At 39.6% G+C, this 13,107-nt stretch overlaps 1 protein-coding gene across 2 annotated transcripts in view; it reads left to right on the forward strand.

Annotated features, from left to right (window-relative positions):
- LOC145999037 (ras-related protein Rab-37-like) overlaps positions 1-13,107 on the forward strand; it is a 279,512-nt gene that overhangs the window by 254,586 nt on the left and 11,819 nt on the right. For both annotated transcript variants that reach the window (XM_083135956.1, XM_083135957.1), the window contains exon 6: positions 6,451-6,592. In XM_083135956.1, the coding sequence (XP_082992082.1) occupies positions 6,451-6,592 (142 nt within the window). The remainder of the gene's footprint in view (positions 1-6,450; positions 6,593-13,107) is intronic.

Here is a 13,107-nt window from a genome sequence, read left to right on the forward strand (position 1 = left end):
CGACCACTTTAAGCGCGAGCCAATCCTGTACGCGAGTGTAAAGCTCATATGCAATAGTAATAGTGCTACTTGTTTGTAGAGACAATTTCATTTACAAGGGTTGGATAAAAAGTAATGGCAACACTGCTGTCCCGTGAAAGGGGCAAGTCACAGCGCCACAAGCGTTTCGTGGCTGATAAAGGAATGTCAGACGAGGAAGTATAGTGAGTGGGAGCGATTGTATGTTATTCAGTCAAAAACAGCAGTGCTCTGAAGCAGAGGCAGGCCCGTAGCCAGGAATTCTTTGTAGGGGGGGGGGGCGAAGTCAATCCTAGAGGGGGCAAATTTTAAATTTATTGTGTCGCATTGGTAGATATAACAGGGTACACAAAGGCACTTGCCCCCTCGCCCAAAAGAGATAAGTAACAGAAATGGGATGATATCTTGAAACTACAACGAACAAAAGAACTTCAAGCAACATCAAATAGCAATATTTCGATAATGACCTTTCCAGATTTCCAGATCCAGTTTAACATGAATCCCTAGGTAGGCTAATAGGGAATGTATCTAGTTGATATTTGCAGGTCGATAATGTTAATAGATAACTTTGGGCCTCTCTGCAGAACTGATTAAGGGAGCCCTTTATAAAGGATGCTTCATAATGATTCCCTCTAGTTTCCAGTATGCAAGATTTTTACGCACAAAGGAATCTAACGAGAATCCAACAACACCATTGTGTTGTGTTATGCAAGAAAAATAGAATTAATTAAATAATAATGGTTACATATTACCTACACTTTGATGAATTGTGTAAAAAATTGTAGCTAATACATTTTTTCTGTACTTGCTAAAACATTAAAACATGGGTCCCTTAGTCCATCACGGACTCTATTACTGTCAAAGGGGAGACTCTTGCATCACTACAGACAACGTTTGCCGACTGGTTACGTTAACCATTTGGCAAAATATTGTGTGGATTGTATTATATTATAGTTGAAATACATTTTTTGACACCTGACAAACAAATAGGAACCCCTTGATTGATCAATGACTTCTTGGATTACATTGTCATCATTAATATTTCATGGGGTGTAAGGGGTGCTCCTTCCATGTAGTGCACCCAATAGTCAACCTCACTTCCACTTAGTACACCCTGGACTGCAGACTAACGAGGCTCTGGCGACTGGCCTCATGGGCAGTATAATTTAGTTTGTGTTGTCCTGTGTTTTGTCCTTATTTGTGCTGAGTGATCCTTTACAGCCTCATCTTTTAACGAAAGTCAGAATATTTTATGATTTTAGTTATGCAACGTTAGAGTTGTTATGTGTAACGATAAGGGGCTGGACCCCGTATAATGTGACGGGTGCAAAATAGCCTTAGTGCTGACGCACCCAAAATTTTAAATTCAAATTCAAATTAATATTTCATATTAAGTTTCATAGAAAGAAATTGTTTTAATAGGTGCAATAATTTCACGGAGCACCATGGCATTCTCTTTAACATTTTTTTCCCATATAGATCGTTTGGCTCCCAGGGCCGACTCCTGCCGCCCCATAGCTATAGCTCTGAACTTGGACTATAAGAACAGCAGAAATTGCGAGCGAAGCGAGCAAGAAAATTTTACGAAATGTTCTTTTATTTGTATAAAATTTGAAATCGAGGGGGGCAATTGCCCCTCTGTGCCCCTTGCAAGTGCCTTTGGCCATCTGGTAGAAAAATGCAAGGAACACGTAAAAACTAATTCCATCATGAGTACCCAATTGTCCTGCTATTCTTAGATTCTCCTACTCTTGTTTTTTGACTTCAATGTTTGCTTCCTCTAGAATAGACTTCTGTCCAAGGTCAGGGGGAGGGGACAATGCCCCCTGACCCCTGTAGTTGTGGTACTGTTTATGAGTGTCTCTTCATCAATTTCACGTCATCCTTCATTGTTGCGATTAGCTAGAAGTGGCAGAAAATCAACGCAAAGTTACAAAAATAAAATATCCACTCCCTCTCTCTACCACACTATTACCAAAAGATAGACTTGGGAAACAAAAATTTAAGCAACTCAAAGTTCATAGCAACACACCCAAGAAAACATCCAAACACATTAGGCACCTTTAGTACAATACTACTCAAAATGTCGCAACTGTTCTAGATACTGAAAGTTGTGAAATCATTTCCCGAAGTCTAATCTGGAAGGGAATCCCCCCCCCCCAATCCTGATACGACATTATACGGAATCCCATACACCCTAATAAATCACAAAATCAATAAGTGTATTTGTAATGTTGCTAGAGTAACACATGATATGATTGTAAAGATTAGTGAAAATTCCAGGTATTTTTTTATAGGAATGTGTTCTGTATTTTTCACAGGGGGGGCAGAGCAGGCTCTCAGGGGGGGGGTCAGTTGCCCCCCTGCCCCCCTCTAGCTACGGGCCTGAGCAGAGGACGAGAGTGCAAGCGCCCTAACAATATGTTTAGGCAAGAAGAACAACGTCTCTTAGGCAGACGGTAAACGAAGCCTACTTCTGCACCTTCTTGCAATACCACCTTCGTCTCGCATTAAGAAGGAAGCGACGGCACGGTGTCCCATCATCCTGCTTGACAATGCAAGGTGTCACACTGCGAACAATGTGACGGCGCTTCTGCATAACTGGTAGTGGGAGGTACTGGAACATCCGCCGTAATCACCGGTATGAGACCGTGTGATTACGACCTTTTTGCCAAAATGAAGGAACCACTGGGCGGGAAGCACTACGACACGCGCGAAGCCATCATAACGTGCTATAGGGCGGTCACTGCGGGACATCGACAGAGATGGACGCGCTGACGGTGTACGACGCCTTCCATACGTGTGGCAGAAGGTCGTAGGGATGGGGGGCGATTACATTGAAGGAGTGTAACACGTGCTCCTCTGCCAATACAGTCAAGTAGCAATTATACCAGTGTTGCCATTACTTTTTATCCAACCCTTGTAATTACTTTATTAATGAATATTATAACAATATTATTTAATTTCCCACCATAAAACACTGTTTCAGTTTAAAGTTTTTGCGTTCCTGCATCGATCTGTACCAGTCTTGCTTGTAATTATCACTCTCAGAATAATTAATACAAATTACTGTGAGAAATGAAATTATGTGTGTGGAACATGGGCGCACCGAAGGGGAAGGTTATGTGGGTTTCAGAACCCACCCACCCCTTGGACCACCATCATATACAGAAAATTACTTCTTTACACAATTGTATAATGAACAGACCAGCAGCATTTATCAATCATTGCACCCTTTTGTAGGACTGCGTCAGAATAGAAAGTATCCGCGCTTTCCAGAATTCACCAGCGTGCATCAGACCGGTGCACCAAAAATGACGTCAAATTCGGTGAAATACGGAAAGCTTCATGCTACAGCAAATGGAAGCTAGATTCGGAATGCGCGCGCATATTCACATTTATTATTTATTTATTTATTGAGAAAATATCAGATGCAGCACAGGTGGCCATTTTACACTGAAATTGTCAACAATGAGAAAGCAATAATTATAATAAGCATAAAAATAAAAAATAATTAAGAGTAACAAAACAACATATAAAAGTGAATAGGAAATGAACAAAAAAAAATAAGTAAAAGATGGCACTATGTGATATTAATTACAGGCATTTCTTCTGATGGAAGACCGAAAGGCAAACTCGGAGGAAAATATATCAATATTTGAGGGAAGATCATTATATTGTGCTGCAAGTCTGTAAAAGAGAGATCTTTTTTGAATTTCTAGTCTAGGTTTTTTTGTATAAAATAATCTTGTGTTGCGTGTTGTGCGCATAGGTACTCGAAAGTGGAATTCCTCAAGAAGTGTGTTGCAGCGGATTTTGCCATTCACAATTTTGTATAAATAACTGAAATCATTCTGCAAACGTCGCTGATAAGCAGTTTGTAAGTTTAGAAAAGACAGGAGATGCAGAGATGAAAAATTGCGTAATGAGGGAACCCTGTGACGGACTATAGCTAGGAAGAAGTGAAAGACTGAATCGATTCTGGAGAGGTGAGTGGGACATTCCATGGATCAGACGGGAGAGCAGTATTCTATTATTGGGGAGATGAATGATTTGAAGTACAAGGTGAGGGCTGAGATGTCACTAATTTCAGTGAAACGGTAGAGTAAACCTAAGAGACGCATGGCCTTTTTTGTGGTGCATAAAATATGTTCCTCAAATGTGAGATTTTGGTCGAAAAAAATGCCTAGGTCTTTGTGACTAAATCACAGAAGATATTTCATAAATGTGTTATATTTTTACTTATCGACATCTTATTTTGCATGCGCACTACGTAATTCAGTGGTATTCTTTTGTAAAAATGTCGAATATTGCCAATAGATGCTTTCCTGCATGTTGCAGCAGAAGACGGACGCATGTTTTCATGCATCGGCATACTTTAGTTCACTTTGCGTGCAAGTTAAGGAGCAGTAGTATTAAAAATGTCGACAGTCTATACTTGCAACCAGATTTTTCGCCTTCCTTGTAACAAAATCGGCGTGAAATTCCGTACTACTGCATACAGAACGCATATCATGATACAGAACACGTTTCAGTGCAGACGACGCAATTATGATTCATAGCCGCACCAGCTCTTGAGGGTGGTGTAAATTGATGACGTCATGGTTTAACCTGATGAAAGTTCTGGTGCGCACTGGTGAAATCAGGTGAAATACGGAAAGTCGAAGCGTGCATCAGTGGTGCACCAGCGCGTCCACCGGTGGATTCTGGAAAGCACGGAATGTTTCTGGCAACGCTGTTTCCCAAATGAACGCCTCGGCAAAACTATAAGTGTACAATTTCACACTTTATCTATTAATTGATTTAGTTTGTTTGTATTTTTTTCATTTTTTCATTAATGTGTTAAAATACCTTTCGTTTTATCACAAGTTTATCTTTATATTTTTATACTGCGCTGCAGTGCATTTTGCACACGCGCCAGATGGCTCTTTTATTTTGGTTCTCACTTATCGCACAACACTTGAGCAACCTTGTGTCCTGACGTTACGAGAGAACGCTTTTAAATTTTAGGCTAAATGCCTACGTTGTTAGGTTAGGCTAGCTATGTGTAGTTCTCTTAGCCTAAATAATAATTTTTCATTGTATTTATGCTAATGGAACCTAACCTAACCTCGTGGGCATTGCTCATCTGACGTCAGAACACAAGGTAGCAAAACTGTTGTGCGACAAGGAAGGCGCTTTTATTTTGTGTGTGGGTGGTGAGGGAGAAACGGATACAAATGTATTGTTTTATTCAGAATAATTATTATCAAAATATGTGAGCTAAACGTAAGGGGAACAAAAAGAAATCTTCCATGTTAACAGATAAAAAATTCACATTTTCAGAGAACAAAATAGGGTGTATTTTAACAGTCTTAATCTTCCTAATAGTCGAAGTTGAAGCATTCAGCATCTATTGTTGGCGACAGCAAAATGTTGTCGTAGAAGTTATCTAATTCTCATGTGTAATCCGGCAACTTACGAATATCATGAGTGGCATGCCAAGGAATTTCAAAGGGTGGGGGGGGGGGGGTGTCCCGTATACTTTTTTTATAGTCGTCAGCCTTTATTTTGCCACCTTTTCCTGCTTTTGAGGTTCTTTCTTCAGGAATGCTGGTCCAAAGGGGGGATTATGACCCCCACCAACCCCCCTTGGGCACAGCACTGAATTCACGACAATGCTAAACTTACCACTCCACGGGAGAACACTTGTTCTTGAATACAATGCAATATTGCCAACTGTAGGGATTGTGCAATAGAATCGGTTGGTACCAACTGTAGTTAAAGGTCTTTACTGCAAAAAGCATGTTGCAGCATTTGAGGAGTTTCTGCAGGAAGCGGATATTTCAAGGCCACTTAACCTTCGTTGGGTGCACGGTTATATGAACGGTTGCTACATCAAATGATATGAAACTGTAAAATTGTTGTTTTCGCCAAAAGTGGTCGATAGGGTGTTTCTGAAATAAACTATTCAGTTATGCGCATGTGTGTTAAATTACATTGAATTATTTTTTTGATGCACATATGCATTAAATTGATTGGAATTATATTTTGGGTGCATTAATTGGGAATAAAGTCAGTCCATGACTTATTTCGTGCAAATATACTCCAGCCGTCGTCACAAATAAAATCAAACATGAAAAGCATCAGATGGACTCTCCTTTATGCATTTTACCATGATTTCAGAAACTGCACGCGCACTTAATCCCAACGTTCTTACATTAAAACTGTACAGTTTAACCAAGATAAGAATGCTCCCGGTAAACTTACAATCTAAAGTGCATTGTCATTTGTTTTCTTCTCTCCTGTAAGCCCTGCAACTACAGCACCACACGAACATTCTTATCTTGGTCAATTTGTAATTGATTTATTTGTGCTTGCGTTGCAATGTAATGCATTGTTTTGGGTGAAACTCGCCACACCTCGTGACCTAACACATTCTTATCTTTACAGGTAACAAGTCAGATTGCGGAACGGATCGGATAGTTAGGAAAGAAGATGGAGAACGCCTTTCCAGAGAATATAATGTCACTTTCATGGAAACTTCGGCGAAGACAGGTCTTAACGTGGATCTTGCTTTCCATGCAATCGCAAAGTAAGATTATTAATTAATAATAATTGCTGTGTTGCCTAGGAAAGGGAGGGGTTGAGATAACTTCTAGTCATGGGCCCCCCGCAGAAAATGAGAGTTATGTCCTTCAGTTAGATGTATTAACATCATGTTGATGAGATACTTACCAAGTAAAATTTTAAATCACCAAGACCGATTGTTGGCCAAACAGTTTGGCCCGCTAACACCACAGCTTTGCCTAAATCAAGTGTTCAAAGATAAAGCCAGAACACAACAGAAAATTTAATAATAATATATAGGAAAAGTGTGAATGGATGTGCGGGTGTCCTCTAGCTAATTTCCTTTTCGTTTTCCATGCATTTTATTCAGAAAAATAAATGATCAAGAACAGATGAGGTAAACATGAAAAGCTAGAAATAAGATACAAGGAAAGAAATAGACAAAAGAGTTACAAATAAAAGTGAGGGAGAAAGAAGAAAAGAAGTAGTTTTTCTTCATTCCAAGGGGGTCAAGTGACTCTCCTTGACCCTCCTGCAGGCGCCTATGAAGATAATTTCAATATTCAAAAGCTTGGATGACCCGGTGGAGGCACATAGTGGTTCGGATACCACTTTAAACTGTAGGTCCAGTCCAGATTAGCCTTACTGTGCATAAAGTGGACTTGCAACACCAAATCAATCAAAAGCTTGGGTGGTTACCCTTTCATATTCATAGAGGTTTTGAAAAGTACTCAGCAGTTGAAGGTGCTTTTACTGATTCAGTCAATTATACAAGACAGTATAAATTACAAGTGGAAAAATCTATATTTACAACTATTCCCTCGGCAGTGATTTATCCACACACTCCAAAAAATGTTTTCACCCAGTCCCAATTTGTGGCTATAAATGTACCTTACACCCCCCCCCCCCATAAATACGAACTTATACCCCTCAGATGGAATATTCTGAATAAATCCCTGTCCCTGTTACCCTCCCCCCCCCCCCGTCCTTTATCTGCAAAATGGTTTCCACTAGAGAAATATTACTTCGTAAAGGACCACAAGGTGGGAAAAATTATATGTTTGAAATGCAGTACAAATATTAAAAATTATATCTAACCATCTGTCATTGTTGTCCAAAAAGCAGGGTGGCTACTCACCGGGAATTCCTTGAATTCCGGGAATTATGCGGGAATTATTTGCTCCGGAAATTATGCTTGAATTCTACTTGAATTTTTCTCCGTAGACGTGAAAAATTACAACTTTTTTTTTTTTTAATCCAAATCCTTTTCGCATTTTATGCAAATAAAAATTATTTTCGTAAAATTTTCTTGCTCACTTTGCTCGCAATTCCTCCTTTTCGGGAAAATTGGTTGATTGATTTGTGGTTTTAAGTCCACTTTATGCACAGAAAGGCTAATCGGGACTGGACCTACAGAAGTGGGATCCCAACTACTGTGCCATGTGTTGAAAAAATAATTTAAATTGTTTGTTCGAACACAAATGCTTTAGCACCAACTTCTACCCCCTTTTTGCATAGTTTACGAGGATAATAACATCTTTGATACTACTATTACTACTAATAATAACAACAACAACAACAATGTTGGTCCCGGCAGGTTCGAATTCCGGCTTGGGCATGATGTTTGTGACTGTCCATTCATCAATTTCATCATATCACTCATTCCCATCTTCGCAAATTAGCCAAACGTGGCACAAGAAGCGAAGTAAAATAAAACAAATCAATAATAATAATAATGTTATAATAATAACATTATTATTAGTACTACGTTTATCCTGGCATTTTCTTCCCGCCCACTCAGACAAAAATTCGTGGTTGCGCCTTTGATTGTAAATAGAAACTCAGCACCTTAAATTAAATATTTTAATTATATTACGTATACAGTTTAATTAAATTATAATTTTTGGATGTTGGAATCACATAGACCCTTTATATTATTAAGATATTTGTGTGTGGATGTTGAGAGGCGGTAATACGTAAGGTTGAAATAGAGAATACATCTGCTTGAATTTTTGGAAAGTTCGCCTTGAAAACCGGGAATTATACTTGAATTTTATCATGGTCTTAGAGTAGACACCCTGTAAAGTTAGGACCGAAATTGTAAATACTCGTAGGAGGACCTCACGATGATTGAGATAAGAGGCTCATTCGGAAAGTAACCGCCGTTTGGCTGTAAATCAAAAACCCACATAGATACAACAAATTTTTACTTAACATCTGAAAAGTACAACTGTCCTCTATTTTATAACATAGTTCCCATGTAAATTCAAGCACGTGTCATAGCATTTCACGAACTTACAAATCCCTTCTACATAAAACTCGGCCGCCTGCGAATTCAACCCACGTGTACCAGCATTTTGAAGATACTCAACATCAGCGAAGTGCTGTGCCCCAAGCCATTTCTTCATGTGAGTGAACAGATGAAAATCAGAAGGATCCAAGTCTGGGTTGTACGGGGAATGATCAAAAAACATCCCATTTGAATTGGCCAAAAGGTCTTGTGTGAGGTCGAGCGTTGTCATGCACGAACACAACCCCAGATGTCAACTGACCGCAACGTTTGTTCTGGATGGCTCTTCTCAGTTTGTTTCTGCAAAGTGTTACAGTAAACTTCAGAAGTGATTGTCATAGCACATTCACAATGAATGTCTGCCGCTTACAGATTTTTTGCACAAAGAAATCTTATCACTCCGCGTACCTCTAGTGTTGTTCACGAGACGAGACTTTGGCCTGTCTCGTCTCGTGGAAATGCTGTGAAATGCTGTCTCGTCTCGAAAATATTCGTTTGTCAAAGGGACACATGATCAATCTGTCTCGTCTCGAATTTTCAAAAGCCTGTCCCGTCTCGTCCCGTGGGCAACACTACGTACCTCGCATTTGGCGGGATTTTCGATGGCAGCACACGTTTTGTGACGTCATAATCAGCACACGCGCGGCACTACGATGCTCTCACTAGCACAGCTGGAAGCTTACTGAATCACAGATTGCGTGATGTAACAACGGTTGCACTCTGCCAACTAGTACTAGCGCCACGCCCCAACGGCGGTTACTTTCCGAATGACCCTCGTACATACAGTGTTCTTAAACTTTTAAATTATGTATTTTGAATTAAAATATTGCCTACAGACGCAACGGAAAATAAATATTTATAATATTCATGAGAGCGTTCAAATTTGCAAGTCAAAAATGGGATGATAAATTTTGTTTGGGAAGTCGACATCACTTCCTCTTGTAATAAATACAAACTCTGTAGTCATAGTCTAGAACCGCATGCATCTGGAATCTATCATAAATTAGTAATCTTGGTGCCAAGTGCATTGAGTGTTCGAATCTCGATCAGGCATGAATGTTATTTAGTATATTTTATGTCATCTATTTGAAACCAATCCCGCAGAAATCCTGACACCTGGTGGAAAAATCATGTTCCAATGGTCTGCAGTTTGTTTCTTAGCATTTGTTTTGTAGGATGATGTATCTATTCTCATATCTTGATGGATGAAACCCAGCTGTCATTGAGTAAATTTCTGATAACATCTTCATCTCATCTCCAATGTCTTATGCCAAATATGGCCATAAATCATCATCATGTCACAGTGGTGGCTCGTGGATCATAATTGTGGTGATTGCAGTATAGGTGTGGGTGTGTGTAAAGAATCTAAGAGAAACAACTTTCTGCCTTCAAGCCCCACCTCATCTCAACCCCATCTTTTAGCAAATGTTTTAGTGTTTGAGCGATCAGCATTGCCAACACCCATTAGAGCAAATGTGCAAACTCTCATGAAATAAAATATATATGTGCTTATTTTTAGGATGTTCAACTGTTGATTCAGGTCTAGTTGGTGCGTCTTTAGCTATTTGCAGCTCTAATAAAAAATCAGCAGGGTGGGTGTTGTCCATACTTAGGCTCCCATTATCTATAGCCTTGTCTAATTTAGTTCTATAAGCTGAGTTTGTTAGAACATTATATTCTCTGTATAGAGGCTAAGAAGAATGTATCATTAGATTTACTGTTTCTAAAGGGAGCGGTGTTTTTTTTCTTGTACTTAGTTCAGGATCTATACCAGGTGTGCCAGTTAATAATTCTTAATTTCGTCGCTGGATGGCGCTGGAAGCAAGAGTTGGTGCACAGTCTCAACTGTTACGTCAGTGTGTTGCCAGGACAGTACCTGTCAAAACGCCGGGGATGTGCAACCGAGTGCGAGTGATCGTGATATTGGGTATGTGTGGTAAACATGTCGACCTTCAAACCAATTAAGGAGCATGTTCAGCACGTCCTGCTTTTCTTGTTCAATCAAAAGAAAAACGCGAGTGAAAGCCATCGTATCCTTGTGGAAACGTACGGTGACAATGTCCTAACGCAAGACGCGTGTGTGCGTTGGTTTCGACGATTCAAAAGTGGTGATTTCGACTTGAAAGACAAAGATCGCTCGGGCCAGCCGAAAAAATTCCAAGACTCCGAATTGCAAGCACTGTTGGACGAAGACGATACGCAAACGCAACAATAACTGGCAGATAAGTTAAATGTTGGTCGCCAAACCATATCTGATCGTCTTCATGCCATGGGAAAGATCCATATTGGGCGACAAGACACGGAAAAGTGATTTTGCAGCACGACAACGCCTCGTCTCACACAGCGAAAGGCGTCAGAGACACCATTTCTGCACTTGGCTGGGAATTCTTGCCCCACCCGCCATACGCACAAGACTTAGTCCCTTCGGACTACCACTTGTTTTCATCGATGTCTCACTCACTTTCCCAGCAACACTTCAACAATTACGAAGATGTCGAACAACGGCTTGCTGACTGGATCACCTCAAAATGTGAACGATTTTTCCTGTAGGGCATCCACAATTTGACGGACAGATGGGCAAAATTTATAGCTAGCGATGGCGCATACTTTGAATAAAGCATTTGTTACCTTTCTCCCCAGATACACTTGTTTTCTTTCGGATCAATTAAGAATTATTCACCGGCACACCCGGTAAAACGATCGCACAACTGTAACATTGTAAACCTGGTTTCCTGGGTCCGATACTTGGATCACACTTCAAACTGTAGGACCAGTATCGATTATCCCATCTGTGCATGAAGCAGACTTAAAACAAACTTTGACTTTGACACTAGTGAAATACGAGAATGAGCTACTCCTATCCATTGACATGTCTCTAACTGCCTTTCAAAGGCAGAAACACTATCAGCAGAAGGTTTTAGAGCTTCGATCCCAGTACCCCAATTTTACTGTATTTTATATGGATGGGTTCAAGTAAATCGAATCAGTTAGTTACACGTTTGAAAGTTAGTTATATCCTGCCTGCTTTAATTGCAGTTTGAATTTGTTGAGTCAGCTTGGATCCATTCTAGAGAAATTCTCTGCATAATTTTATCTTTCTATGTTAACGTAAAATAACCTAATTCAATTACAATTTAATCTTCCTACGTAATAGGTAAATGTACTGTGGTATAACTCTAGTAACTTACCGATGTATACATTCCATAATGAACAACTTCTAGAAGCATTGCACAGAATCTAGTTTTAAGGGTGACAACTTTTCTGGCTATCCATGCAGAACATATTGCCCCAGAAAATTGGTTATTATTTTTGATAGCCGTCTTAAGTTATTAATAACATGGGTACTAAGTTATTGTGTTGTTGTGAATTTTGTTATTTCAAATTAAAATGTCAAAAAGAAAGCTTTCTACTCCTAATTCCTAACCTTATAATTAAAATAATTCATTTTTTCTTCTTACATATCAAATTATGGAAATCAAACTGTGGTTTCGACCAAATCGCTTTTGTATCGATCAAATTAACACCTTGCGGATAATTTTGGAGCAATGTATAGAATGGTCATCTCGTCTCTATAAAGTTTCCGTTGACTTCGAGAAAGCATTTGACTTGGTCAACAGAAAGGCAATGTGGAAGGAAGAGAAACATTATGGAGTACCGACAAAAATTCTTGGTCTTATCCGAGAAACTTATCGTAGAGTTATGCATGAAGGCCGTGAGCCAATAGATGTGCAGTCTGGAGTGAGGAAAGGTTGTATATTATCACCCACAATGTTTCTGATTGTGATGGATGCAGTGATGCGAAATGTAATAGGAGGGAAAAGACGTATCCAATGGGGATTGAATAACATACTAACAGTTAGATGACCTTGATTTTGTAGACGACTTGTGTTTCTTGCCTGAAGCATAGCAAGAGACTACTATCCTTTATTTGTTGAAGTGCCCTCATATAAGTATTACAACAAAATTCACATTTTCAATCAAGAGATGTTTCAGCTCTCCCCATTGATGAGAAGCTAGTGTTGTTCTTGCTCAGTACAACATCCTTTGTGTTACTTTTTTAATTAATTCTTCCCAGTCTGCCTTAATGACATACTTCTCTTCTCTTCAGTAATTTGCGAGAAACTTTCATGACAAAAGCATGACCTGCCTTCAGTGCCATCTTCATTGTGGTTCCCTCATGTTGCTGGTGGTGACAGGTCGTTTGAACCTCTCTCTCCACTGATTCTGTAATTACAGGAACTTGGCTCTTT

Source organism: Lepisma saccharinum, chromosome 14 (genome assembly GCF_977018435.1).
Source record: "Lepisma saccharinum chromosome 14, izLepSacc3.1, whole genome shotgun sequence".
NCBI lineage: Eukaryota > Metazoa > Arthropoda > Insecta > Zygentoma > Lepismatidae > Lepisma > Lepisma saccharinum.